Source organism: Vanessa atalanta, chromosome 6 (genome assembly GCF_905147765.1).
Source record: "Vanessa atalanta chromosome 6, ilVanAtal1.2, whole genome shotgun sequence".
Taxonomy (NCBI): Eukaryota; Metazoa; Arthropoda; class Insecta; order Lepidoptera; family Nymphalidae; genus Vanessa; species Vanessa atalanta.
Genome location: NC_061876.1, coordinates 12,332,229 through 12,360,005, shown reverse-complemented (window position 1 = coordinate 12,360,005; position 27,777 = coordinate 12,332,229). Strand labels below are relative to the sequence as shown.

Here is a 27,777-nt window from a genome sequence, read left to right as displayed (position 1 = left end):
GTGTTAATTATATTGTATATGAAGGCGGCAATAAATTATTGTAAATTGTAGTTTCTTTGATATACATATAATTATTTTGAGTTATAACGTCAAGGCATCAAATATATAGTTAATATTTCAAATTCTAGGAATTGATAACTTATCACACAACAATTTCTATCGTAGAACCAAATCTATCCATATACCTAATAATCTGTGCTTGTTTTAATCTGTCAGTGTCAGTTAATGAGTAAAGCAATGCTGAAGTTCTGTTTTTGTTAAAATTGTGACGAGCATGATTTTATAGCAATATTAAAGTTTAAGAATAAGAAATGGATGAGGTTGCTAAGTTAGAACATCTCTCGCTTGTATCTAAAATATGTACAGAATTAGACAACCATTTAGGGCTAAACGATAAGGATTTAGGTACGTATTAGAAAATAATATAACATATTTCATTTACTATTTCATAATATTATATCGTAAATGTAGCAGGGATTTGGGAAAGAACGTAACGGTGCATTACTTTTTGACGCTAGTCATATGCCGATTTATAGGTTCCCAAATTTCTACTACCGTACACACAAGCCAAACCCAAACGTAATATAATTTTATTAATTTACAGCTGAATTTATCATAGACTTGGCAGACAAGAATCCCTACTTTGATAATTTTAAAAAAGCTCTAATAGAAAATGGGGCTGAATTTTCTGATTCCTTTATGACAAATTTACTGCGTATAATACAGCATATGAAACCAGTACCATGTGAAAATGATAAAAGTGATGAGAAGGATAATAAATCAAATCCACTAGCTAATAAGTTTCCTGGATTAGCTATTCCTAATGATAAGCCTCCAGTTTTTACCTCTGATGAAGAAAGTGATGATGATGAGAAGAAAAATACAAGATTAACTTCAAAGGAAATATTTAAGGTTGAATCAAAAGGAAAAGAATCCTCAAGTAAAGATGCAGTGGACGAAGCCATGGCAGCCTTGGAGGCACTAGCTCCTTCTAACAGTAACATCAAAAGTGATGACACAAAGAAAGAGCATGTCAGAAAAAGGGAAAGAGATCATAGTAAAGATCGTAAGGATAGTCGTATAAAAAGGGAGAGTTCAAGAGACAAGAAAAGTAGAAGAAGTATAGACCGTCAAAGTCGTACAAGGGACAAAAGAAGCAGAAGTAGAGACAGGCGCAGTAGAAGTAGAGACAGACGTAGTAGAAGTAGAGACAGACGAAGTAGAAGTAGAGACAGGCGTAGTAGGAGTAGAGGGAGAGATAGAAGACGAAGATCTAAAAGTCGCCAACGTCACAAATCTAGGTCAAGAGAAAGACATAGAAGATCAAGATCTAGGAATAGGAGGTCCAAATCTAGATCCCAGTCTCGTGGTAGGGAAGACAGGAGCAGGTATAGAGATAGTGAATTTGTTAAAAAACCAAGAAAAAAGAGCCCCGATGAAGCAATAAGTGATGATCCTGAGCCTGGGAAAGTAAGTAGACTTATAGAATATTTATGTAAATATGTACTAAATATTTATATATATTATTATTAATATAGCTTACTTAATTAGATATTGCTTAGGATGACCCTTACATAATTAGTAATGCTTGTAACTATAATATTTTTAATAACTACAATTTAAAATCACTCTTGCCACCTCAAAGCTGACTACTGGTAAATTAAAAATATTATTTTTTGTTTCTTTTTTAGATTTACAGTGGAAGAGTGGCTAATATTGTGCCTTTTGGATGTTTTATACAAATGGAAGGCTTGCGTAAGAGGTGGGAAGGCCTTGTTCATATATCTCAGCTAAGAGCTGAAGGTAGGGTAACTAATGTCTCCGATGTGGTATCTCGGGGTGATAAAGTCAAGGTATGTATATTTAGTTCGAAAATTATTATTTGTTATGTTAATAAAGGCAAGGCTTTGGAGCCTCAATAACTTACAGTATATAGGTCATTTAGTGATATTTAATCCTGACCACTTGGCCTATTATGGTACCAACTTATATCACAAGCTTAACAGTTTTTTTCTCTGAACAGAAATAAACAAATTTATATTTTTAATTTTGTCTAATGTTTTTATGATATAGGAAAATAAAAAAATTCAATTGTAGTAAAAAAGTAACTAAAATTATTTTTCAATAGTAATTTTGTCACATGTTATAGAAGGGCATAGACTAAAACTAATTTTATTTCAGATCAAGGTGTTGTCTGTAACAGGACAAAAAGTGTCACTTACAATGAAAGATGTTTGTCAAGAAACAGGGAAAGATTTGAATCCAACATCTCATGCACACTTAGAGGTAAGAATCTCAATTCCTTTTTAGTACCACAGTAAACTAATATGCTGGTTTTTAAAAGTATTATTTGTTTATAATGCTAATATTATTTACTTTTTATAGATAATGGTAAAATTAATTATGTATCTAAAATGTCATATAAATAAACCCTATTTTTAATTTGGTTTTTAAAATGCACCATTAAGAAGTGGTTTATGTAGTGAAATCAATCTATGGTATGTCCGGTACATCCCGCAGCTTATGTTAGTGCAGTACGCGACATTTTATGTTTTTTTTTTCCTGCAAATACAAATATTATTTAGACATTTTGAACCTTTTTTTAACTATCTGAAGTGATTTTTTAATTTGAGCAGCATATACTTTTTTTAATGTAATTGCTATTTGCTTGCTACCAAAACTTTATTTTGTAACCCGGGAAAGTATTTGAGCTGGACAATGTTTGTATACATTCGAAATATATAAAAAATAAATGTTTTTAAATTTGTGAACAGGCAGAACGCGAAGGTCGCAACCCCGATAGACCCCCGCCGGCAGCCACGGTATTGGCGGGTCTACAAGGCGGTCTCGATCCAGATGAAGACTCGAGTCGTAAACGCGTAACTCGAATCTCTAGTCCAGAGCGCTGGGAGATTAAACAGGTAAAAATTTGGTGCTTTAAATAAGGAATTATCTCATACATAATAGCTTTGTAATCTCATTTTGCATTGCTCTGTATAGTACTTGGCACTGCTTAGAATTGTTATAAAGTAGTTAATCTAAAACTTCATTACATATTTGTAGATGATATCATCAGGAGTCATCGATAAGAGTGAGTTACCCGACTTCGACGAGGAGACAGGGCTACTACCAAAAGACGAAGATGGCGAGGCCGATATCGAAATAGAACTAGTCGAAGAGGAACCGCCCTTCCTCCAGGGCCACGGTCGAGCCTTACACGATCTATCTCCCGTTAGGATCGTCAAGAATCCAGACGGATCATTAGCACAAGCTGCTATGATGCAATCGGCTCTAGCTAAAGAGAGGAGAGAACAAAAGATGCTGCAAAGAGAACAGGAAATGGAAAGTTTACCGACCGGCCTGAATAAGAACTGGATCGATCCACTGCCAGAGGCGGACGGTCGGGCTCTAGCCGCAAACATGAGGGGCACCGGCATCACCCCCCAGGACCTACCGGAATGGAAGAAGCACGTGATAGGTGGAAAGAAGTCGTCGTTCGGGAAGAAAACTAATCTATCTCTCCTAGAACAGAGGCAATCCTTGCCCATCTACAAGCTGAGAGACGAGCTGACTAAGGTAAGACCAAGGACTAGTTTATTTTCGAATTTATGATATTTCGTCGAGAACGGTTAACACTAATCGGGACACTAACGACACGCGATCGCTCCGCAGGCGATATCGGACAACCAGATCCTGATCGTGATCGGCGAGACGGGGTCGGGCAAGACGACGCAGATCACGCAGTACGTGTGCGAGTGCGGGCTGGCGGCGCGCGGGCGCGTGGCGTGCACGCAGCCGCGCCGCGTGGCCGCCATGTCCGTGGCCAAGCGCGTGGCCGAGGAGTTCGGCTGCCGGCTGGGCCAGGAGGTCGGCTACACCATCCGCTTCGAGGACTGCACCTCGCCCGACACCGTCATCAAGTGAGTTATTCTGTGATTTATCTAAAACATTTGATTGAGTAGGAGTAATGTTTTTGAACAAGCTTAAAAATTGTAACATACTTAAATCAAAGAATACAAAAGGTTTCTGTTAATAAAATATTTTAGAAGTGTAATAAAAATGGGTGATCCCACAAGTATCAATTCTGGGTCCCTTTCTATTTGTAGCATATATAATTGATATTTCTATGTTAAAGATATTTGTACTATTTTTTTTCTAACTACAAGTCTACGTCTTTGATACATAATATGAATACAATTTATCCTACAGTTATTATTAAATACTAAATTTATCCTACAATCGATCGTTTACACGTGATTATTTGCAGATACATGACGGACGGTATGTTGCTCCGCGAGTGTCTGATGGACTTGGATCTGAAGAGCTACTCCGTTATCATGTTGGATGAGGCTCACGAGCGTACTATACACACGGACGTCCTCTTCGGTCTTCTGAAGCAAGCCGTGCAGAAGAGGCCCGAACTGAAATTGATCGTGACGTCGGCAACCCTCGACGCAGTAAAGTTCTCGCAGTACTTCTTCGAAGCACCCATTTTCACGATACCGGGACGAACTTTCCCCGTCGAAGTGTTGTACACAAAGGAGCCGGAGACGGACTACCTCGACGCGTCACTGATAACAGTTATGCAAATTCATTTGCGGGAACCGCCCGGCGATATACTGCTGTTTTTGACTGGTCAGGAGGAAATCGACACTGCCTGCGAAATATTGTATGAGAGGATGAAATCGTTGGGGCCCGATGTGCCCGAGTTGATCATCCTGCCCGTGTATTCGGCGCTGCCTTCGGAAATGCAGACAAGGATTTTCGAGCCGGCGCCGCCGGGATCGAGGAAGGTGGTCATAGCCACGAACATAGCGGAGACTTCCCTGACTATAGATGGTATTTACTACGTCGTGGACCCTGGCTTTGTTAAACAGAAGGTGTACAATTCTAAGACCGGCATGGACTCGTTGGTCGTAACCCCGATATCTCAGGTATGCATTTTTATAATATTGTTGTAATGATTTAGCATGAAACATGGTACACAATTTCAGTTTTACGTAAAAAGATTGGAATAAATTAACTTAAATTAATCCAATCATCCTAAATTAGTTTCAATGAGATTATAAGTGAGATGTTCGTATGGTTGATATCTACATAATCGAATGACACTCAGTATTATGAAGTAAATCATAGTTTAGATATATGTATGTTCGGAGTTGATAAGTTATTAATGAATTACTTAGAAAATAATTTCGAATGTCGGCTTTTGAAAATTTGAAAATTGAAAGATATACTTTTTAAGCTTTTATAATTTTTAAAATTTAGGGCTTTTATAATTATTACGACATTAAGTTACTTTATTCATAGACAAAATCACAATAGCAATAGTTATATTCTAAAATAGTTATAAATACGTCTTCCTCAGGTAAATAAAGTAAAAAATAATCTCTCGTTCTCGATGGTTTAGCAGTTGATTTACTATGTGTATCGTTCGGCAGGCGGCGGCCAAGCAGCGCGCCGGTCGCGCCGGCCGGACGGGGCCCGGCAAGTGCTACCGGCTCTACACCGAGCGCGCCTACCGCGACGAGATGCTGCCCACTCCAGTGCCGGAGATACAGCGCACCAACCTCGCCACCACCGTTAGTACCGGCCCACTTGTTCAACTTGTAACGTACACACGTATTATATTATAGTTAGCAGTAAATAAAATATATAATTTATATCCAGGTTCTGCAGCTGAAGACGATGGGCATTAACGATCTTCTGCATTTTGACTTCATGGACGCGCCCCCAGTGGAGTCGCTCATCATGGCGCTGGAGCAGCTGCACTCCCTCTCTGCACTGGACTCGGAAGGACTGCTCACGAGACTTGGCCGACGGGTGAGCTGGCACTATTTTAAAATAAAAAATGTTTTACTTGTGATGTAACTTCGTTCAAGCGAAACTGTCGCCAAACATCAAACTCGATTTGGCGTGTTATTACAGGCATGTGTGATATAACATTTTGGATTCCATGTTCAGTGGTGCGTGCCTTTCTTCTTAATATCAATAAATGCATATTACTTATTTTATACATTATTCTGTCACAGATGGCTGAATTCCCACTGGAACCAAATCTTTCGAAAATCCTTATTATGTCGGTAGCGCTGCAATGCTCTGATGAAATATTGACTATCGTCTCCATGCTGAGCGTTCAAAACGTATTCTATCGACCTAAAGACAAACAAGCTCTAGCTGATCAGAAGAAAGCGAAGTTTAACCAGCCCGAAGGAGATCATCTGACATTACTAGCTGTTTACAATAGTTGGAAGAACAACAAGTTTTCGAATGCGTGGTGCTATGAGAACTTCGTGCAGATCAGGACGTTGAAACGGGCTCAGGATGTTAGAAAACAACTGCTCGGTATCATGGATAGGTATGTGTGAATTGCTGAAACATTTTATTTTCTTGGCCTAAATATTCGGAGTTAGTATCATTGTGTAACCAAAATTTTTATTAAATATTTTAGGCACAAACTAGATGTCGTGTCAGCCGGCAAGAATACAGTTCGGATTCAGAAGACAATATGCTCTGGCTTCTTTCGAAATGCTGCAAAGAAAGATCCCCAAGAAGGCTACCGAACTCTAGTGGACAGCCAAGTCGTGTACATTCATCCTTCAAGCGCGTTGTTTAATAGGCAACCTGAGTGGTATGTACTTGTATAGTTTTAGATTAAAAGTGCAGCATAATTAAAAATAAATCAATATTAAATTAACCATCCTCCGTGAAAGAAATGCATTGCAATAAAAAATGTTTATGTTGTATTTTATTCTTAATTATCTATTACAATTATGTACTTTTGGTATGTTAATTGTTTAATTGCATAATAAGCTATGTTGCCTCCTATAATGACAGACTTTTTTACGTTAAGAATTGGCGTATATATGATGATTGGGGCTTCTTTTATTTTTAGGGTCATTTATCATGAACTAGTACAAACCACCAAGGAATATATGCGTGAGGTGACTACAATCGACCCCAAATGGCTCGTGGAGTTTGCACCAGCCTTTTTCAAGTTTTCTGACCCGACGAAACTGTCTAAATTCAAGAAGAACCAGAGATTGGAACCTCTGTACAATAAATATGAAGAACCCAACGCTTGGAGAATATCAAGAGTTCGACGACGCAGAAATTAACTTAAGTTTATTGACGTTTTATGTCTTTCCAAGATTAAAGATAATCAAAAAAATATGTGCCTTTTATTTTAATATAACTTAAAAGTCTGCACTTAACTTTGTCTAACTACTAACTACTAAAATAATAAAAAACTAACTAACTAAAATAATAAAAAGTTATATTTTAAAGCATTACATTATAAGGAATTTTATTTACAGGAAATTTTTAAATTCCAAAACATAGCTTTGCAAAAGTTTATTAGTACAATTTGAAATCTGTTACTGACAGAACAAAACAGACCACAACCACAATTATACTGTTAGTTAGGTAAGAGCCAGCGAAAGCATTTTTATCAAGTGTTTCTATCCATATAAGCGGTAATAGCGGCAAATCAACTAACCACATACAGTATTCATAACCTTTGTACCGAAATCGTTTTTTTATTTACATAAAACATATGTAATTAATATTTATTATTTTATAATATATATGTAGATGGACGCCCAAATGGGCCACCAGATTGTAAGTTGTTATCACCGTCCATAAACATTGACGCCGCAAGAAACATCAAGAAATTCCTTAAATTACACCAACTTTCGGAAGTAAGATGTCATCTTCCTTGTGCATGTAGTTAGCCTGGCTAACTCACCCCTCCAACTGGAAAAGAACAACATTGCTATGGTACCAACCCAGACACGATATATAAGATATTAATTTTAGTAAATAGTAGACTCGCTTAGGTACTTTAATATTAAATGGCATTAATCCTTTCTTTGGCAACACCATTGATATCAACAGAAGATTGACTTTGACATATGATTTATTATTGTTGTAGGAGGTTATGTGGTCTAATTACGAACTATTAGATAACTTTAGCAAAATAAATATGATGATATAGAACTGAACTCAATACTCGTCAAAATTTTGGTGTAAACAGTTTTATACAAATAATTAAAAATGGATTTCTTTTCGGAGATAATAGGTGAAACCGTTATACTAGGCATTGATTCGTTAATATTGGGATTTTGTGTAAAACAGCTGAGCAAATGTAAATATATATTGAACGCGTTACAGGTTGGTATTCCATATCGTATATAAGGTACATATTATGTTACACACGAATACGTAATTCATATTCATAAGAGAATTATGATCATTGCAGAAAAAGAAATGTTCTGATATTTATAAGTAAAATTTGAACGACGAAGATAAATATATTTATCTTATTTATTAGTTTTCAATGGGATTTGATCTGTTATGTCATTTATTGCATTATAGTATTACTGAAACATATAACATATATTTTATTTAAAAAACTACTAAATCACAAATATCAAAACACAGATAGACATTGACATTTGGTATACAATTTTTTTTTACAGTCAGCCCCAGTACTGGACATAGATTCAACTTTAAACAAGGAGATTAACAAGTACCCCAGTCATGTGATCCCATATGTGGTGATAAGGGGCCTTGTAAAGCCACTTGGCAACCCAATTACTAGCAACTACCACCAATCTGTAACAGGTGTAATTCAAAGGTATGATAATCTATTGTAAATAATAAAACAAAACAGTTCAGTACAATTTTTACATATTATGTTTTCTTAAAATTTTCAACAATCATTATGGTTGAATTTCGAGCACTGAGCAAACACTGGTTAATTCAAAAATGCTTGAGCATTTGTATGTTCGAATTCTCTAATCACAAGCATGGGATTTGAAAAAATATTTTTGAATTACAAATCAAATTTACAGAGGAATTTAAGTCATATAGGCTGCTATACCATAGCCTTGTGTAAGTATTTATACAATTACAGGTTAACAATAAAAGAACATGTCATAGCCAGAACATCAGCTGGGTTCTGGTCAGACCAGACTCGCACAATTCATGAGGTTTACAACTCGACCCCTTTTGTACTCAATAGTGGAAAATACAGCATTGAAGTTGTGGATGCTCTAGCTGCAGAACTATTAGGTTGGTACACATTATTGATATCAGTTTCAATTTACATATAATAATAAAAAAAACTAGTGTTATTGCCCTAATTGTCATAAGAATTAATTTTATTCTAGGGTTGCCTTGATATCATTTTCTCATTGCATCTGTAGAGTTCACAATATTAGTTTCTGCTACTCAATAGCCATCACGTGAAATGTAGATTTTGCCAACCGAACTATACTTTCTCTTTCTGGGTGAAGGTTAAAGTCTTGGCTAGTTACCACTCCGTCAATAGCGCAGATATGTGAATGCTCACCATGTAAAGGTAGATCTTGAGTTGTACCATATCCTGACAATTCGCCACTCTTACTAAACAATAAATTCGGTGGATCGTTGTGCTATGAGAATCAGCGGCGATGTGTCGCTGATTAAGGCCAAATTCCAAAGTTAGAATATCGACTTAACGTAGTAGCGTGCCTGTCGTTGATTTTATACCTCCTTAAGCCTTCCACCATCGAAAAACATTAAAATCAACAACTTCGTACTACATATTTTTGCACAGTCGTGTGCGGAATGTCCTTCCGACGTCTATATTTCCCGAACAAAAAAAGTTAGTTTCCCGAAAAGTGAATCATTGAATAAAAATATTCTAGGCGAGCGCGCTCCTTAAACTGCATTAGATGTGATTGTGGTCAAGTTTTCGTCTTTATAAAAAATAAAATTGCTTCACAAAATTAAAATTAATGATTATATTTTATCTATTAACATTACATTGATTGATTATTGTATTTTAATTATAAATGTTTTGTTTCCATCGCATAGACTTGGATGTAATATCAGATAAGTTTGAGCCAATGTCTCCTGGTGTGATTGACCATGTCTGGGGGTTCTTCTCGGGAGTTCGGCAGCGCGGTCTTCAGACTATGGAGGAGATGCTTCGAGATGGTTCCTACATAACTGTTGTAGGAGAATTGAGTAGGACCAGTTCTGGGCTAAAGATTCAGCCACCAAGAGATGGACTGCCCCTTTACCTTACCACTGCCACAAAGTCTAGTTTATTGAAGAGGCTAGCTAGTTCGCGGGATTTTTTGAGGTATGTCTATAAAATTGACTTCTATTTATTCTTATCAATTGCAATTTATACTTATAGGAACGATGCATGATCAAATATGAATTAAGAGAGCTCTCAATAAATTGTAAATTTTATTTAAAAATAAGCCTACTAGTTATTTTCACTAGCTTCAATATAGTCATTACAAATAATATATTTGTTTATAAATGTACATCTTAACAATTTTACAATACTAAATTCATTGTGAGCACATGACGCAAATTTAATTGCAGCAGAAAGAACCTCACGTAACGACACGCACACGACATAATTTATGCCTCGTTACGAGCTTAGTGACCTCTTAATTGTGCATGTCAATCAATTTTTATTACGTATTGACTTCAATTAGTGACTATTGAGTTCATATTCCTGTGTCAGTTTCACCATGTTTGTGACAACCATGTAAGTCAAATTTACATTCGCAATTTTAATTTCGAGACTATTATTATACATATACTGTATTATTGTTCAGTTTTCTTAACGATAAACAAAATCGTATCTGATTTTACACGACTTAAAAGCCAAGTGAATGGTGTTTTTGGTAGTGTTATGTTTGCACTAAAGTATTACAGCTGTAACAAAAGGGTTTTCCATTAAGCTGTAAGTATTGTATTGATTAGATGTCGGTCACTTGGAGACTGTAGGAACAGGCCAACGACTTGTATAGTTTTAAAATATACAAGGAGAGCGTAAAATAGTCTACAGTCTAATCCGAACTATTGAATATAAACTCGGTATCGACTTCTCGAACACTTATGTTATAATAACCAATCCCAAATATGACAATTTAATCCAAATAAACATTTTTATAGTATTCTCTAACAAGAGTTTTTGAATCGTGAATTGAACGTAGAGTTGGTATCGGCACTGAATAAAGATTCTACAGAGAAAACAGCTAGAAAGGCAATCTTTAGTACAGTTTTAGATATAGTAGAAAGGTACAATTTACAGAATCCTCCTCGCCGTATTCGGCACAGTCGCCGCCATAGCGTCCGGCCGCGTCCTCTACAAGTACATGAAGAGACGCCGACGGCGCGAGGCTGAGGAGCAGCTGAAGAAGCAGCTGGCGGCCGGCCGCCGGCAGCGCCGCGCACACACGCGCGACCACGCGCTGCCCGACCTGCAGCTGTGCGTCGTCTGCACAGAGAACCCCAAGGAGGTCAGTCCCCCGTCAGCTGCTCGTCGCTCGCTACATGGAGGGAAAACTTTGTACTCGTTTCGGTGGAAACAAATAACATGAAATATTATTAGCCTTCTTCTGCCACTTTTATCAACCAAAATGCCTTCAGATCTGCTTAAAAGAATACTGAGCAAAGACAGCCTCTTATTTTTTACATTTACCGACAGTTACTTTACTTTTTAATATGACATGCAAGTACCCTAAAAATAAAATAACTACAGCTTGGTTACAGTCACACAGAGCTTTCGTTATTCAATAGACAAAGTTAAAAGTATTGGATACTGATGTGAATGTAATATTTTTTAGATTACCGTTGATTTGTATGTCACCATAAAATTACAAACATCGTTAAATTATAATCTATCTCGTCAGATTGTAAACTGTCGAAATATTGTGAACCGTGAAATATGATTGCAATTTAACGCATTATTTTTCGCTATATTGTAATCTGTCGAAGTCAAACTGTTAGATTACAATCTGTCCCCTGATTGGCCGGTCTTATTGTAAGAGCGACATATAGCGAAATATAGCGCGTTATATTGCAATCATATTTCACGGTTCACAATATTTCGACAGCTTACAATCTGACGAGATAGATTGTAATCTAACGATGTTTGTAATCTTACGGTGACATATACACATAAAAATTAATGTATGTTTATGTACTTCAGATAATTCTGCTACCTTGCGGTCATGTGTGCTTGTGTGAAGACTGCTCAGAGAATATCAAAGACAAGTGCCCTATTTGCAGAGAGAGAATAGAATCCCGCGCACCAGCTTTTATAACGTAAATAATAAAATATATTTAATAGTTAATTTATTTAAACATACGGCCTATTCAAAGATATAATTGTATTTGATATTATGTAAATACATCATTAAAGAGTATCGATTAAAATCAATATCACCTCATCTTTAAATTCTTGGTAAATTAAACTAAAAATAACACAAGTATTTTTCAATAAGGTAATCATAATTCAGTACAAGACTATATCGTTTTTCTAGTCACAATAAACCATTTACATTCATGTTAAAATGTTAAATGTCAGCCGTGCAGAAAAATGTTTTTGTTGTTAAAGGATTGGGTAGAAATTTTTCCATAGCACAAATGCAAAACATAGAATCTTGTTAATGTTTTTCTTCGCATTAAATGCAACTGAGAGAGTGTATAAATCAAAAATGTATATTTGGTAAAGTGTATGTAAGATATGGATGAAATAAAGGTTATTTTATATAATATCTGTATATTATTTGTAATATAATCTATAAACACAATTTATAGTCAGTATCAGAAACTTATATGTAGCGAATCTATTTTCCCACAAGCTCCACCGCAAGTGTCATCTTCATCAACTATTTGTTCATCGGTATTATGTGAGTCAACTTCGAAATCATCATCATTTGTAGCATTTCCTACTTTTTCAGTGTTACTGTGATCTATTTTCACAGCTATTAAATTTGAACTGTCATCTTGGGCGGGTTCAGATAATCCATATTCCTTCAAAAGTACTTTTACTTTTGAATTAGTGATATCATTATCTGTGTTTAGTTTTTCATCACTTTGTCCATTACAACATGTCTCTGAAGTTGTTTTATGGGTTTTATTAATTTGTGCTGTTTGCTTACTCTTACATGAAGATCTGCATACTTTGCCTTTTGAAATGCAATTATTTTTCTCATATTCCTCATTAATATCCTTTATTGCTTCTTCTAAAGATTTGTGTTGTTTTGCATTATACTCTTCTAACATTCTTTTTGCTTTCGAACTTTTGCCTATACCAAGCTTCGGAAGTCCTTTGTTCAGGCCTTCTAAGAGAACACAAGCCTTACATACTTCCTGGGAAGACACAAAGTTGCATCGAATGCATACTCTTTGGGAGGGAAGTGATACCGCTTCTTTAACTTCCATTGTTTCACCTGTAATTATTATTACATTAATATTACATAATAAAATTATATTATATTTTTAATTTGATGTATTTATTTTGTAAAACCCATTGTATTAATATGAGCACAATTAATGTATTAAAGTTATTTTCTTTTACCTGAATAAATAATGTCCATAATGCATGTAGGTCTAATTTTTTCCATGTCTTTAAGGAGTGCTCGTGCATGCCCCCTGTACGCATTAGGAGCAAATACACACTCTGTTGAGAAGTACACAAGTTTCTTGTAATGTGCATACATCACTATCTCCTTTTCATATGTGTACTTTAGAGGTTTCACTCTAGGTATTGTTCCTTCACTTCCCTAAAAAAATACTTTTGTTAATTTTTTTTCTTAAGTATGATTTATATCAAATGCACCATGATAACAATTATCGCAACTTTCTATAAGCTATGTTATGTTGACATGGGTTATCATATTAACCATATAGATTACCTCATAATTGATTTTCATGTTATGGGAAAACCATTTTTCAAACTCTAGTTCCGTTTTCTAATTCCTAGAATTTGGTTAACCTCTTTGCCATACTATATCTAAATAATAATTAACCTTTATACTACAATACTCACAGTGGATATAGCAGTACATCTTTTTAATCTAGCAATGTCTCCTCTTAACACATTCATGAGAACTGTCTCTGCAATATCATCTGCATTGTGTCCTGTCGCTATGCATTTTACATTGAGCATGGCAGCTCCTCTATCTAAGGCTTGCCTGCGGAAAACTCCACAAAATGTGCAGTTATTCTTCCTTCCTATTTGAGCTACTATCTCGTCCATGGTCCAGCCATACAGCTCTTTGTAAGACAATATCTTCAGTGCCATTTCATAGTCATCTCTATTCTGTTTGACTGTTTCAAGACTGTCATCTCGATAACCAGTGATCCCCTCGTCAATTGATAAAAGCATAAGGTTTAGGCCATAATTATATCTTTCATTCAGTGTCTTCAAAACGTGTGCTAGGACGGTCGAGTCTTTACCACCCGAAGCAGCTACAGCGACAGAGTCACCTTTTTTGAAAAGTTCCCCTTTTGTTATTGTGAAATGTATTTCTGTTTCAAATGCCCAGAAAAAACATTCTTTGCATAGAGCATCTCCTGTTTTAGGTCGCTATAATCAAGATATAAGAAATATAATTAAAATACTAAATATGGTATTAAATTTTATTTTAAAAGTTGTAAGTACCTTTAACATTGCATTTTTCCCACATCCAGTTCTGCACGGTACTGGCATTTTGGGAATTTGTAGTGTTGTAGTATTAATGAATATTTAAAATTAACAAGAATAATATTGAGCAAGACTGTGTTATTTAACGATTCAGGTTATCCAATATTTTCAAAATGAATAATAAACATGAACTTCTTGAATTCTGACTTAAAACTTGATTTGATTCCCTATAAATCTATTCTGAGGGATATGACTGGTGATTCCGGTGAGCAAAAAGCATATAATCACTGCGTTATGCTGGTGAGTGTCGAGTGGTGTTTATCACTAATCACACCTGTTTGATATTGATATTGACAGTTTGACAATGACACAAATGACAAAATAGACAACCACAGCTTAGAGAAAGTATTTAGAATTATTTATTATTATAGTAACGTGTTTAGTTTATTGTAAGTATTACATATTTGTATTGAAAAATATTTCGAAAGGTTTCAATTTTATTTTATAATTTTAGTAATGTACCTAATCTTGTTTCATAAAATAAAATTATAAGTCCAATTATCCGATTCTAAAGTTCATTGACTGATTGACGTTTAAGCAACGACAGGTCGACTGAATTACCTTCTCGATTTCAGAACGAACGAACTAGACTTCTTATAAATCACGAATGAAATTCTTTAATAACAATATTTAACTATTACTCCGCTAGAAAGCGCAGTTATAAGTGCATTTATATAAATATGAAAATAATGAAATAAATTATCTAATACTTATCCGGAAAATTATGTAGATTGTGTAGGATGTCATGTTAATGTGTCCAGTCAGGTGTTTGTTGGTGGTGAATCCCGTATTTTTGTGATTTTACGTGGATGTTGAGACTGCAGTATGCACGAATTGCTGAAACACGTGCTAACTGAGCGGGATCTGACCCGAGCTGGCGATATTTTCGCCATCGCAGATGCCGATATTGTGGACGACTTGAATGAAGTGGTGAGTTACGAAACTTGTTTATCGTGTTTGTTGCCAATCATAATGCACTTATTTAAATCTCAATGTTCAAACATGTTTATATTAAGATACAAAACATATAGTTTGCCAGAAATTAAGAGGATACTAAAAATTTTATTGAAAATTCAAAACTTACTTCAGATTTATCTCTGTCAGAGTCAATTGAGGATAATTTTTCACATGTATTACTAATACTGGTACTTAACTATTACACAATCCATAAACATAAATTTTAATACTTAAATTTAAATATTCTACCTATTTGATGCCAGGCCGTTAGACTATTCATGTCTCCCTGTTTGTAGACATTGCTTATATAATTTGAGTCATAATTAAGTTCTTTATAATAAATATCAATTTAAAAAAAATATTGTTTTGAATTATTATATCTATCACTTATTTTCTAAGAACTGCAGTAACTTTTTGTTCTAAGAATATAATATATATTAGTATTTTTAAGCAACTAAACTAATCAAATTAACGAAACATAAAATCAAGAGATTAAAGCATAAATATATCTTAATGAAGTTATACCCCTCTAGGCAGAGTGTAAAATTTGAAGTTGGTTGCTAAATAGAGCTAAATATATCCTTATATATACTATTAAGTTCAGTCGTCAAAGACTATATGGAAAACTGAAAGTAAATTACATAATAAGTAGCTATCAAAATCATATTATACGGAACAGTAACTTTCAATTTGCATACATAATTATGTGCATCTTATTTAATTTTATCTGCCTAGTGGCAGAGTTTACTTGGATTTGTTACAACCTGTGGGTAATCATAAATAACACTTGCTGTATACCTGATAGGAAATCCACCCAGAAAACTCTGTAACATTGGTCTTTTAGCTATAAACAGAATCATAAATACCAATTTCTATGTTTGTAACTCAATTTTGCCTAATTTAGTAGATAAATTTTCGAAATTGCTTTAACATCTGTCCTTTTTTCATAAGTGCAAGCCTTAATATATGTATATTAAAACATCGAAAAAAAGCAAACTTACTTAGAAACTCTCCTTCACCTTCTTAGGTGATCATTTTTAGAAGTGCTTCAACAGGTGATGAATTTTGAAAATCCTCTTTTAGTACTTACCTGTTTCATAAGAAATTCCTGTGCAAAATTTGATTGTAGTTTATCAGTCACTCATTTTCAAATTTTAATAAAAAGACAAACATTATAAACCAAAAGTAATATTTGCTTTTGCCTATGATTTAATTTACCCAAAAAACTATTTTTTTTTGGCATTTAACGAGATGAAATACTAGACTACTACTTTTTGTACCAAATTTTTGTATCCAAGAAGAACTTGATTTAAAATTGGGATAAAAACAATAAGTTTTCAAAATATAGAGAGAAGTTAATGAGCAGTAAAGTGAATTAAATATAACTTTAAAGAGTACTGGGTTCAAAACATAAATCAAGTGTATTTTCGTTATTTTCAGCTAAAACAAATCACTGACATATCATCCAGACCCGATTACATCAGAAATGACCGTGATCAAGCTCTTATTGAGATATGTGTGACCAGAGTGACATCATGTATAAAGGAGACGGGTACTCTGGAAAAATATTGCGGAGCTCTAGTTGCTTTATTGGAATCTTGTCTCCATCACAACTTAATGCCTGTCGGTCACTTACGTGATGATGATCCACCCCATGCCAAGATTGCATCTGATGTTATTGCCTGTATTGTTCTGGTAAGATATTAAATAGAAAATAAAATAAAAAAATGGTTTATGAAATATAGTAATAATATACAAATTTACTACTAAGTGATTCTGATGAAATTAAATATATGATATTATTTTACTCTTGTTATACAGTTGTAACTATTTCATAAACTTATAAAAAAAATTACTTGCTTAGTGTGGCCGATGTAATTTACATAACTCTACATTCTTAGGTATCATTTCCTCTTCAGTCAGACAAGGAAACAAGTGGCAACGCGGAAGTAATGGAACTCTTCCTGCCCGTCGCGGTCCAGTTCTTGCACAAAGGAAACAGAGAAATATCGCGACATATGGCGCGCTATCTCTCTCTTGCGGCAGTACATCACGCGGTACTCTTAAAACCCCATGTTCAGACAATCATGGATTCTATTATGTCGGGTACAATTATTTTTATTAATTGTTTACTAATTAAGCTATTTATTATAATATATAATTATTATTTTTTATATTTTTCGTACGCAGGTAATTATCCACTATGCCGGATCCTTACAAACTTGTATGAAGTATGTCCGGAACCACTGGAAGGTCATGTCACGGCACTAGTATCTCTATTACCTCACGCCGAGCCCGTAGAAAAGAGTTCACTATTCGCACTCTTTGAACAAATAGCTGCAAGAAGACCCGAAGCGCTGAAGACTGCGATTCCTCAGCTATTGTCATATTTATGCCCGAATACTGCCAGTCAAAACGATCCTGGGTGCATGTGTATAGATTTGTTGCAGGTAAAACTTTACTTCGATATTAGGTTCTTCTAGGTTTTACTCACTTCAATAACATTCACCTGACATTCTAATAGTCACTATCTAAAATTGTTTATGATTGCAAATCGCAGCTTATTTATTTATTTATTTATCTCAGGTAATAGCTAGCGTGAGTCGCAGCCGCGCGTCGTTGGTTGCGGAGCACACCGCGGCGGTGAGACGAGCGTCCCGCGCCCCGCACGCCTCCCCCCGCGCCACCGCCCTCGTCGCCACCATCCTCGCCACCCTGGGGTACACCAGCAGGGTGAGTGTCACTAAATCTCCCGCCCCACCCTCGGGTACACAAGCAGGGTGAGTGTGAGTACGTTCTTCGGAACACCCTTGGGTCCACTATTAATAGAAATGTTCTACTTGTACTTACAGGAACGAGCTCAAGAAGCTTTGAACTTCGTGGTAGAGCGGCTGTCTGGTGCCGAATGGCCGGAGCAGGCCGCTTTATTGCGTGAAGCAACAGCTCTGTGCAGCGCCTACCCTGCGCTCTTCACCGATCGTCTCCTGGCTGCGCTTCGCGCCAACAACAGGTGAAGAGAGTGATGCTAATGTCGTTAAAGTGTAACCTCATATTCGATGTACTTCAAGCTTATCGCTCTTAATTTCAGCAATCGACCTAAATCAACTCACGGTGAAGTGAACAGAACTCCAGGCGGTGTAACGATAGTAAAATTAGGAGGCCCCAACACACCCGTCACTACTACATCGAGCTCCGTGACCCCGGTCTCCGTGGTGACCGCAGCGGTGCCGGCAGGGGGCCCCGCGGTGGCGCCGGTGGCTCCCGTGACGGGCTACACGCGGAGGGCGAAGCTCGGTGATTCGCGAAGTACGGGGCGGCTACACCCCGGCCCCAACTCGCACCGAAGTATGACTCGATTGAATATTGCCGGTTAGAACGTTTCTCCGACTTTGTTGCTAAAATATTATTATTATATATAGTGTCGATAATGATGTAAAAATTATGTCCTTTCTATCATTCCTTGTTAATCCGTACAAATTTTTAGCCTGTGATAAGTGAAAACTAATATATCCAGGTGGTTCGGTGGGGGGTCTCCATAAGAGTATGACGCGCCTGTCGTCGTCTCAACAGATCAACGCACAGCAAACTGCTAACCCGCCGCCAAGTAAGTCACAAGTTTGTTGTTTATGTTTAGAAGGAAGTCGTGAGATTACAAATGGTATCGTATTTGTTACATATTTACCTTAAAGCTCTTCCTTTGATTTAATGTTGGCACGAAAGAGTAATTTTAACTTTTAAAGAATATGAAAACTATCAATGTTGATGTTATACAGTAGTGATGTGTGTGCAGGTGTGGGCAAGGCGGGCTCCAAGGGTGCGGTCACGGTGGTAGCGCGGCCCGCCAGACACCTACACAACATACATATCGGACCCGCGCCAGCAACGGTAACCATTCGCTTTTACTACCTATGTATAAATAAATATACAATTCATCTATAACCGAGGCCATAACAGATTGGTACAAAATATATGGAGATTATTCAGCTCTATATTTATAATGTTTTGTAATCGAACTCACAAGAAAGTAGAAGGCGCTTAGTCTCTTGGTTTTGTTTTTGTTGGTTATTTATGTTACTTAATTTTTTTTCAGAATTCTGGGCCTACGATAATTTCCGGTCCGTCCTCTCTCCAAACGCAATCGATTTCAGTGAATCCATTGACTTCTGGAAAATCGTCCGACGCCCTCGTCCCGACCTCGTCCGTCTCCATACAGCACTCCAACACGGCACTGGGACAGGTGTCGGTGATCACCACCACGCCCAGCACCGGACCCATTCTGACGCAGACCGGCCCGATATCGGTCGGATCGAACCCCGTCTCCATGGGGCCCGTCACGGTCACGTCGCGGCGGGCGAACAACACGAGCGTGACGATGATCAACTCGAGCAACTCCAACTCCAACTCGAACTCCAACCACAGGATAAGCGTGTTCGAGCCGTACCCGATGAGAGACACCGTGCAGCACTTCTGCGAGAAGCACCTGGACAAGATCAAGGCGTACATGGACAACGTGTCGGTGCGGATCCCGCCGCCCGCCAAGTGCACCATCGAAGGTGAGCAGCGTCCCGAGCGCGGCCCGTGTGTAGCGCGTGTGACGTAACGTGTGTGTGCTGTGCAGAGCGGCGCTCCAAGAAGCAGGCGCGGCTGTCGTTCGCGTGCGGGCGGCGCGGCCCGCACTGCCTGTACGCGCGCGCCGCCTTCTCCATGCGCACGCGCCTGCCGCGCGTGTGGATCCACCTCATGTTCCTGGCGCTGCAGGCGCGCCACGCCGCCGCGCTGTCCTCGCGTGACCCCACCGTGGCCAGCCTCAAGCACTGCTGGGACATCCTCAAGTGCGAGAACAAGACCTTCCTCACGCTCGTCACGGGCGCCTTCCCCGGCCTCAAGGTGCGACCTCGTCGACGGCCGCCTCGGGCGCCGGCGAGCCGAACTCATCGTGATCCCTTTCCAGGAGCAGGAGATGCTGGTGAACGAGCTTCGGGCGGCGGGCTTCTTCGACGTCTTCGAGGTGAACGCGACGCGCACGGACGTGCCGCCGACGCAGGCGCCGTGGGGCTGCTTCCTGTGCAACCATCCCGAGCGCGCCGTGGGCTTCCTGGCGGCCGACGGGCAGCCCGTTATCGAGGGTCAGCTCAAGGAGAAGAAGGGTCGCTGGCGGCTGTTCCGGCGCTGGCGCACGAGATACTTCACGCTTTCCGGCGCGCATCTCTCGTGCAAGGGAGCCGTGAGTGTTCATTGAACTTTTTCTGAAACGATGCAACTGATCGTAAGCAAAATTATAAAATTAATATATTTTGTTTTAGAGCGGCGGCGAAAGTATAGACATAAATCAGATTCGGTCGGTCAAAGTGTCACGAGGTGCTCGCAACATTCCCAAAGCTTTCGAGATCTTTACGGGCGATCAAACCCTCATTTTGAAACCGAAGGACGGAAAAAATGCGGAGGAATGGGCTCAGTGTTTAAGCATAGCGGTTGCACACTCGCAGGCGAGAGACGCACCTGCCAAGGCCAACAGTCTGCCTGCACGAGGCCTCACGCTGAAGAGCTTCTGACAACCATTGCCTCCCTAATATTATTAGGTCTCTGGAACACTTCAAAATCTACAGACCTTTTACCTCACTCCACTATCGATTGTCTTCACTCAGGTAACCACCCTCGGTAATAACTAACTGAATTAGCATTGTTGTTTGTTTTCGTGACATAATTTCTTTTCGTGTGCTTTTACCATATTTTATTTTTATTACGGTCGACACGGTTACATTTTTGACATTTTATGGCATATTTTTGGTATGAAAAGTTAAGTTATATATAACTGTTTAAATTTACCTAAAATTTTTTATAATGTAATTTTGTTACCATTCTATGTTGTCGCTATACTTTCTAAAAATAATTACATTTATTTTTTCTTTAAATGAATTTTATATCAAGTAATCTAAGAAAACGTACTTAATTTTTTGGCGCTGACTGACATTTAAGACTTTCTATGCATTTCATATAATCTTATATTTATTTATAAATGCAAGGTACTAAAAATGTCATGGGATATTTTAAAGCATAATTTTCATTTTTCATAATTTTTGCGCCTTTGCCTATTTGAAGTACTTATTAATGTTATTGCCAGTATGTGCCTTAAATACTTTGTGATATATATTTATATCCCGTTAAGTTTTTGCTTAAATTTTTTCTTAAATAAAAACAAATTTTTTTAAGTGGCAACAGGAAAGTGACATATAAGCTTCCAAGACATTAATGTGTTTTTTAAAATTATTATTGAATATATCTACGCGTACTTAAACATATACAAGTAAATTTAAATAATATAAAAGACAAAATAAAAAGCGATGGTACCATTTTGTAATATTTAAGATAATTATAATGTTAAGACAGATAAGTACAAGAAGTTTTTTAATGTTTTTAGATTACGTTTTTATTGTTGGAAGTCAATTTATAAAATTGAAAGAGTTGTTAGTTGTGTATTGTTTTTTCTGTATATACATGGATTATAAACGATTATATTGACAATTGAGATGTTGGAAGGTCGAAGACTGAGTGCTGGTCATAGTTGTACTTAATGAAGTAATTACAATATGAATTTACAATAAATACATTATTGTGTATACCAAGCTTAAAGTAAATAATGTGTTTATATTTCAATTCAATAAGTTGTAGGAAAATATATCGAAACATTTTTCATTTTTATGAATACATAAAAAAAATAGTTTTAATATAATGAAAGCAGTTAAGTTTTAGTATTTTGTTTGAAAAGAGGTACTGAACTCAATCAATCTAATATGTGTATTATCATCATAGTCAAAATGTAATTTATGAAATATAATAACAAAACAAATTACATGAGCTTTAACAGAATGTTAATTTTAAAACATTGTGTTTGTCGTTTTTTACTACTTATACAATTTGTAAAAAGATTAATAATAATTTATTAATGAAATACAATTGTATGTTAAAATTCCCACGTTTGCTAGCGTTACCTAGTATTGTATAATTTTTGCAGCATGTTATTTCAGAACCCAGTAACAGTTTATTTTGTCTTTGTTTTAAAAAAAGTTTTTTTATCTATCGATGTAAGTAAGTACCTTTAAATACACCTTTACCTTTGTACCTATCTATTAACTCACGAAGGTATGCCTCTCCATACGAAATTATCAACATACTTTAAGTGAGTGACACATATGCTTCATAGTGTGCATAAGATTAGTAATTTAAAAATAAAAACAGAAATAAAATATAATTAAGATTATATTTCTTAATGGAATTTAATGTGGAGGTGCTTTCGTTAGTGAACAGATTGTTACATGATGGAATTAAATATATTTCAACAAATCTTACTATCTATATATAGAATGGTAGGTTAGGTTAGATAACAAGGTAAGGTAAGGAGGTACATAACAAGAACACTATAAACATACACTTAAAATTTTACTCAGAAGTTGAGTAGCCATAGTAAAGATGTGTATTTTTATTATTCTGTAAGAAAAGTTGCTCAGTGTTTATCATTTTATTATTGATGTAATTTTAAACAACTTACCTTAGATTGTTTTGATATTTTTTTTTAAATACTTTAATCAATTTTAATTTTAATTATTGATTTTTTGACTATTTATAATTGACAAAACAATTTATTTATGCTGTTGCTGAAAATATTTTATTTAATTGAAACAGATGAGTTGTGATTCGAAATTGACATTCCGGTTGTTAAGAAATTAATTTGGTCTCAAATTATAAAATGGTTGTTATATAAATTATTAATATGATTTTTTTATGTCGCTTATTTGAATAAGACACTGTATTCGTATCAATAGGGTTTAGCTACATTAAAAAAAATCTTAAACTCTAAAAAAGTTAAATTAGTCTGTGTGATATTATCTTATTTTTGCCAGGATATTATGCTGATAATTTAAATCACATAACTTTTCAAAATAACCTATTAAATGCTACCTTTTCGTTTCAACTTGATTTACTGTATTATAATTGTTATATGTTAAAAAGAATTGGTAAAAACAATAATTGCGTCCAATAGTTATTGAATATTATAATTGAGTTAAAAAAACTGTATTAAAAAAGTTTGACGATAGCTAAAAGCTGCTTGTTTCTGCAGGGTCATGAATATTGCTATTAAGACTAGATTATATTATTCCCCAATTTGGGGCTGCCAATAAATAAAAATTTAGATAAATACAATATATTTCAACAATTATTCCTTAACTTTCACTATACCTATAAAACTTATTTAAATATTAAATACTATTATTGGATTTGCAACTCAATTTAGCAAATGTAAGAAGATATATTATAATAATAAATGACAAATAGATATAAGTTTATATAAGATCCACTGGATGTGCCAAGCTATACAAAATATATACATAAAGCTCTTTAATACTAAAAATATAGCGATCATCCATTTACAAAATAACGCAAATGCCTTATTTTTATATCATTCATTATTATTAATGAGGACATAATACTAAAGTATAATCCGTAAAGATTCCGCAGAAATAATATTATATATATTTTTTAACCTCAATGTCCCTCAACCCTAATTAATATATCCCACCGCAGTATAATTGGTGTTATTTGAAAGTGGATGCTCGCCTTTATGCCTACTGTACTAAGCACACATTTTTTAACATATTAAATATATGATTATAAAAAAGTACTTGTGATGTTGGTGCTACTTTACAACCCTGTACCTTAGAGCGCTTCCTGGTGTTCATCGCATAGTTTTAAGATGTTATTGCAGTTTCTACGTTACACGACTGATGATCGTACTTAATGTCTTATTTATTAGTCAATAAAGTTCTGTTTTGAATGTAGTTTTTTTATTTTATTTTATCCATATTATAAACCGTCGCTTTTTGATTGGGAACGATACAAACGTTATATTATTGATATAAGTAAGATTGCCTCATTGAAATACAAGATATTAAAATTCTTGGTCTATTTTTAACTGACTTGGAAATATTAGAGGGCTCACAAATCGGTTGTTTTTTTTTTTTCACTGAATCCGTTATTGACGAATTTCAATTTGTTAAAAAGATATAGTAGTAGCATAGTACTAGTCTATGGACGGTGGTGGCCTACCATAATATAATCAAAAAACTACTTTATAATTTCATTTATATTTAAAATATTTTTTTGTTCACCCCTAACCTGATTAAGGTTTGTAATACCAAAATAAATTTGTAAGAAAAGTCATTAGAAATATATATATTTATAGTAAAAATATTTACATTGTATCACGTACAATAATGCAGTATATATCAAAAAATTAAGTATAAATAGGCTAAGATATTATTTGTCCGGGCGTCATTGACAATAGCTGTTTTTTAAATCCCGCGTTTGGCTGTATCGCTGGTCTTTTTTCCTTTACAAAATGGTAAGCCATTTCATAATCTAACAATTTATATTGCATTAAATAGGCAATAGCAACCATCGAAGTTCTAGACACACCTGCGTTACAATGTATTAATACATTTTGCTTACTTTCTATAGCATTTTGCAGAAATGGCAAACATTCGTCTAAGGAAGGTCTGACGTCTGATTCTGGAAGATCCAAAATGTGAACGAACTTATGGTTTATAAAAGAAATATCTAAATCAATACCTAAACTAAGGACATGCTTAATATTATATTTCTCTAATACACACTGTACTGCACAATCTTGTGAACCTATATATAAATAGTCTACAATTAAAACAGGCACGTCGTCTGGTTTCGTATCAACTACAAAGCCGGGTGACTTAGATTCCACCAATGTTCCAGAACCTTCTAGATATTTAACACCATCGGCACGAGTAACAACCGTTTCTGTTCCTTTTAATCGTTCTTTTTGCTTCTTTAGTTCATTCAAGAAACTCATTTTCATTCTCTTTTTCCAATTCAAATATAATTTTTCTATTTGGGTCGTAGAGCAAATCTTCGGGGTTATATGCGACGTTGCAAAGGTAGAGACCGTCGGGAAGACAAGACGTTATGAAACTGTGCCAGGAATGCTTGGACGGGACTTGTAGCATAACTTTTACATCCTCGGGTTTTAATTTTCCCTTTGCGACTGATATGAGGGTGCCAATCATACGTCGTATCTGGAAACAAAATGGAAAATAATAGTCATGAGGTCATCCTGAGCGATTTTAGCCACACGCGTTTTATTATTATAGGTAATAATTTACCTGGTTATGTACAAATGCTCGTCCTTTTATTGTTATGTCCCAATAATTAAAACAGTTGTTACTTTGACTCGTGTATGTCGTGACACAAGGTCGGCCTGGTCTTACATCTATGGATTTAATTTCACGTCGATTATGCTTATTCTGTTTCAATTTATCAAACTTCTTGAAAGTCGTGAAGTCGTGATAGCCTACCAAATATTTAGCGCCTTCCTTGAATTTCTCTATGTCGAATTCTTTTGATCTGCAAGGAAGTTGTAAGTGTTAACTGTTTCATTCATCTGTATTTTTCCCAAGCAATAGCATTTTCTTTCTAGTATGCTTTTACTGGCTGGTATTGCTACAAATCCTTAGTTCACAAGTTTAAATTGTTCCAGGCTATTACTATATTACAAATTTTAGAGGAATAATGTGTAAAAAAATTCTCAGCAGCAAATGAAAGGCAGTGCACCTGTGATGGCACAATATTTTGTGCAATATCCTCCAAGCATGTCTTTAAAATCTCAAAATTTTTAGGTAATTATTGTAATACATATGTTAAGCAATAGATGTATTCAATGATAAAAGACATTGCATGGGACTAATAATATCTGATACTTATTTTGTGCATTATCTAATTGATACATAATTTAATAGTATGCTTCATGACAAATAGACTTGATAAATTTTCTGTTATAATTAATAGTTCAAGTTTGTTTTACCTTATAAAGTCACACCTTTTCCATTCCTCTATCGGGATCAATGATGGTATACTGTAATTATTTTCATCAATCTGGACCTCCGGTTTTAGTATTGCCAATCTGAAATATAAAATCATATATCTCTTTTAGAAATTTTATTTAATAGTTTGTGTAAACAAGAATAAGTACAAAAAACTGAGGGTTTGATAACATTTCAAGTTACTCTGCATTAGATAATATAGGTTCATTAATATTGTATCTTTCTATTAGTCTACACTCTTATTAATAACATTAGTGAAAACATATTTTTTAGAAGATGTATTTTTTAACTAACCTGTACAAATATGTCCTTGAGGTAGCAATAAACCTGGCATTAAAATCATCATTAACTCGTAGAACCTCTTTAACATAAATACTTATTTGATTCTTTGAGAAAAACCTATTCATTTCATTAATGATGAATTGTGTATCATATATACGATTTCCATGTCTTTCCAAGTCAAAGTGTGCACTAGAATTCAATGCATGCACTCCACCATCTGTGCTATAAGAATTACAATAGTATAATAATTGTAACTAGATGTCGAAAGGCAGTATAAATATTGTTCTGCTACATTTTATTTTTGGTTGCTTTACGATATTAGTATATTATTATTATTTCTTTATTTTTTTAAAGTTTTATTGCTGTATACAATTTTATTCTACTTAAGAAACAAACTTACCGGCTTGACAGAAATAGGTTAGGATAATTTAAAGGCTTAAATTTCAGTAATGATATTTCCATTAATCCCTGGACGCTTTCAGTGTCAGGATAGTTACGACCATTTTTAAGCCATATTTTTTCGGAAGACCTGTCGCGTTATTTTTATATTAAAAGATGGTAAATTTTAAGCTAAGATAGAACATTCGACAGACACTAACCTAAATTTTGTACCTATATAAGAGAAAAATGTTAAATATCTAGCTTTCATAATTTACACCATAAAATTTCAGTATAGTTATAAATAATTTGCTTTTTTGTTGTAATATAAATAAATAATATTTTTTTATAATAAACACAAGAAAATTATCAATTATATTCATATCACAGCTGACAGAACATGAGAACAGCTGATCATAATCAACAAGTTTTTTTTTTAATTTGGTTTGTTGCAAGTACTTTTTAGGCAGTTGTGCTAAGCCATACAGCCAATTAAAATAAATAATAACATTAGAATGAAAATGATATAGGACACGAGGAACAAATATATATTTCTATTGTTCATATAGAGTGCTGTAATTTTTAAAGTAAAAATAATTTTCGTCAACATTATGAAATAACGGAAGATAACATCAGATGTTTCTTTTAATCGATCATTAAAATCTTTACTTATTTATGGCGTTATAAGCCATCTGACGATCTCAAGCCAACATCGGCATTTTAGGGAACAGCTTGAGGAGACCAAAATGG

General features: G+C 35.4%; 6 protein-coding genes across 9 annotated transcripts; 3 read left to right on the top strand and 3 right to left on the bottom strand.

The window, feature by feature from the left end:
* Positions 1-202: 202 nt before the first annotated feature.
* LOC125064608 (ATP-dependent RNA helicase DHX8) lies at positions 203-7,165 on the top strand. Its single transcript, XM_047671744.1, has 13 exons — positions 203-405; positions 605-1,470; positions 1,692-1,853; positions 2,182-2,286; positions 2,775-2,921; positions 3,064-3,576; positions 3,673-3,920; positions 4,268-4,934; positions 5,442-5,582; positions 5,671-5,823; positions 6,033-6,358; positions 6,452-6,631; positions 6,896-7,165. The coding sequence occupies exons 1-13, from the start codon at positions 312-314 to the stop codon at positions 7,116-7,118; spliced, it is 3,825 nt and encodes a 1,274-aa protein (XP_047527700.1). The 5' UTR covers positions 203-311; the 3' UTR covers positions 7,119-7,165.
* Positions 7,166-7,928: 763 nt separating this feature from the next.
* LOC125064797 (mitochondrial E3 ubiquitin protein ligase 1) lies at positions 7,929-12,418 on the top strand. Its single transcript, XM_047672029.1, has 6 exons — positions 7,929-8,172; positions 8,481-8,638; positions 8,918-9,075; positions 9,862-10,132; positions 11,102-11,309; positions 12,002-12,418. The coding sequence occupies exons 1-6, from the start codon at positions 8,056-8,058 to the stop codon at positions 12,119-12,121; spliced, it is 1,032 nt and encodes a 343-aa protein (XP_047527985.1). The 5' UTR covers positions 7,929-8,055; the 3' UTR covers positions 12,122-12,418.
* Positions 12,419-12,572: 154 nt separating this feature from the next.
* LOC125064796 (cytoplasmic tRNA 2-thiolation protein 1) lies at positions 12,573-14,780 on the bottom strand. Its single transcript, XM_047672027.1, has 4 exons — positions 14,462-14,780; positions 13,847-14,386; positions 13,376-13,580; positions 12,573-13,247 (listed from the first exon to the last, which is right to left on the bottom strand). The coding sequence occupies exons 1-4, from the start codon at positions 14,507-14,509 to the stop codon at positions 12,619-12,621; spliced, it is 1,422 nt and encodes a 473-aa protein (XP_047527983.1). The 5' UTR covers positions 14,510-14,780; the 3' UTR covers positions 12,573-12,618.
* Positions 14,781-15,070: 290 nt separating this feature from the next.
* LOC125064590 (protein melted) lies at positions 15,071-23,976 on the top strand. 4 transcript variants are annotated; one of them, XM_047671717.1, is made up of 13 exons: positions 15,071-15,433; positions 16,901-17,155; positions 17,362-17,566; positions 17,651-17,910; positions 18,047-18,193; positions 18,313-18,470; positions 18,549-18,829; positions 18,975-19,064; positions 19,251-19,345; positions 19,551-20,013; positions 20,079-20,347; positions 20,418-20,684; positions 20,764-23,976. In XM_047671717.1, the coding sequence occupies exons 1-13, from the start codon at positions 15,329-15,331 to the stop codon at positions 21,010-21,012; spliced, it is 2,844 nt and encodes a 947-aa protein (XP_047527673.1). In that variant the 5' UTR covers positions 15,071-15,328; the 3' UTR covers positions 21,013-23,976. The 4 variants fall into 4 exon arrangements, with proteins under 4 accessions (XP_047527673.1, XP_047527672.1, XP_047527670.1 ...); XM_047671716.1 differs by having other exon boundaries at positions 20,412-20,684; XM_047671714.1 differs by having other exon boundaries at positions 18,549-18,805; positions 20,079-20,684.
* Positions 23,977-24,229: 253 nt separating this feature from the next.
* On the bottom strand, positions 24,230-25,340 carry LOC125064592 (probable dual specificity protein phosphatase DDB_G0283417). The gene has a single exon (XM_047671719.1). It carries the CDS (start codon positions 25,338-25,340, stop codon positions 24,765-24,767), a length of 576 nt encoding a protein of 191 aa, XP_047527675.1. The 3' UTR covers positions 24,230-24,764.
* Positions 25,324-27,410, bottom strand: LOC125064591 (tRNA pseudouridine synthase-like 1). Its single transcript, XM_047671718.1, has 6 exons — positions 27,249-27,410; positions 27,050-27,178; positions 26,662-26,871; positions 26,349-26,447; positions 25,651-25,891; positions 25,324-25,563 (listed from the first exon to the last, which is right to left on the bottom strand). Exons 1-6 carry the CDS (start codon positions 27,296-27,298, stop codon positions 25,324-25,326), a joined length of 969 nt encoding a protein of 322 aa, XP_047527674.1. The 5' UTR covers positions 27,299-27,410.
* Positions 27,411-27,777: the final 367 nt, after the last annotated feature.

Excerpts from the sequence above, each read along its gene's own strand:
- LOC125064608 (XM_047671744.1), top strand. The coding sequence starts at position 312 with ATGGATGAGGTTGCTAAGTTAGAACATCTCTCGCTTGTATCTAAAATA. Across the intron at positions 4,935-5,441 it reads TCGTAACCCCGATATCTCAG|GCGGCGGCCAAGCAGCGCGC; the intron begins GTATGCATTTTT and ends ATCGTTCGGCAG. Across the intron at positions 6,632-6,895 it reads TTTAATAGGCAACCTGAGTG|GGTCATTTATCATGAACTAG; the intron begins GTATGTACTTGT and ends TTTTATTTTTAG.
- LOC125064797 (XM_047672029.1), top strand. The coding sequence starts at position 8,056 with ATGGATTTCTTTTCGGAGATAATAGGTGAAACCGTTATACTAGGCATT. Across the intron at positions 9,076-9,861 it reads TCTAGCTGCAGAACTATTAG|ACTTGGATGTAATATCAGAT; the intron begins GTTGGTACACAT and ends TCCATCGCATAG. Across the intron at positions 10,133-11,101 it reads AGTTCGCGGGATTTTTTGAG|AATCCTCCTCGCCGTATTCG; the intron begins GTATGTCTATAA and ends TACAATTTACAG.
- LOC125064796 (XM_047672027.1), bottom strand. The coding sequence starts at position 14,509 with ATGCCAGTACCGTGCAGAACTGGATGTGGGAAAAATGCAATGTTAAAG. Across the intron at positions 13,581-13,846 it reads GATGTACTGCTATATCCACT|GGAAGTGAAGGAACAATACC; the intron begins GTGAGTATTGTA and ends GTATTTTTTTAG. Across the intron at positions 13,248-13,375 it reads TATGGACATTATTTATTCAG|GTGAAACAATGGAAGTTAAA; the intron begins GTAAAAGAAAAT and ends TAATAATTACAG.
- LOC125064590 (XM_047671713.1), top strand. The coding sequence starts at position 15,329 with ATGCACGAATTGCTGAAACACGTGCTAACTGAGCGGGATCTGACCCGA. Across the intron at positions 18,194-18,312 it reads CCCTGGGGTACACCAGCAGG|GAACGAGCTCAAGAAGCTTT; the intron begins GTGAGTGTCACT and ends TTGTACTTACAG. Across the intron at positions 19,346-19,550 it reads TCGGACCCGCGCCAGCAACG|AATTCTGGGCCTACGATAAT; the intron begins GTAACCATTCGC and ends ATTTTTTTTCAG.
- LOC125064592 (XM_047671719.1), bottom strand. The coding sequence starts at position 25,340 with ATGAGTTTCTTGAATGAACTAAAGAAGCAAAAAGAACGATTAAAAGGA.
- LOC125064591 (XM_047671718.1), bottom strand. The coding sequence starts at position 27,298 with ATGAAAGCTAGATATTTAACATTTTTCTCTTATATAGGTACAAAATTT. Across the intron at positions 26,872-27,049 it reads AACCTATTTCTGTCAAGCCG|CACAGATGGTGGAGTGCATG; the intron begins GTAAGTTTGTTT and ends TAATTCTTATAG. Across the intron at positions 25,892-26,348 it reads AAAAGGTGTGACTTTATAAG|ATCAAAAGAATTCGACATAG; the intron begins GTAAAACAAACT and ends ACTTCCTTGCAG.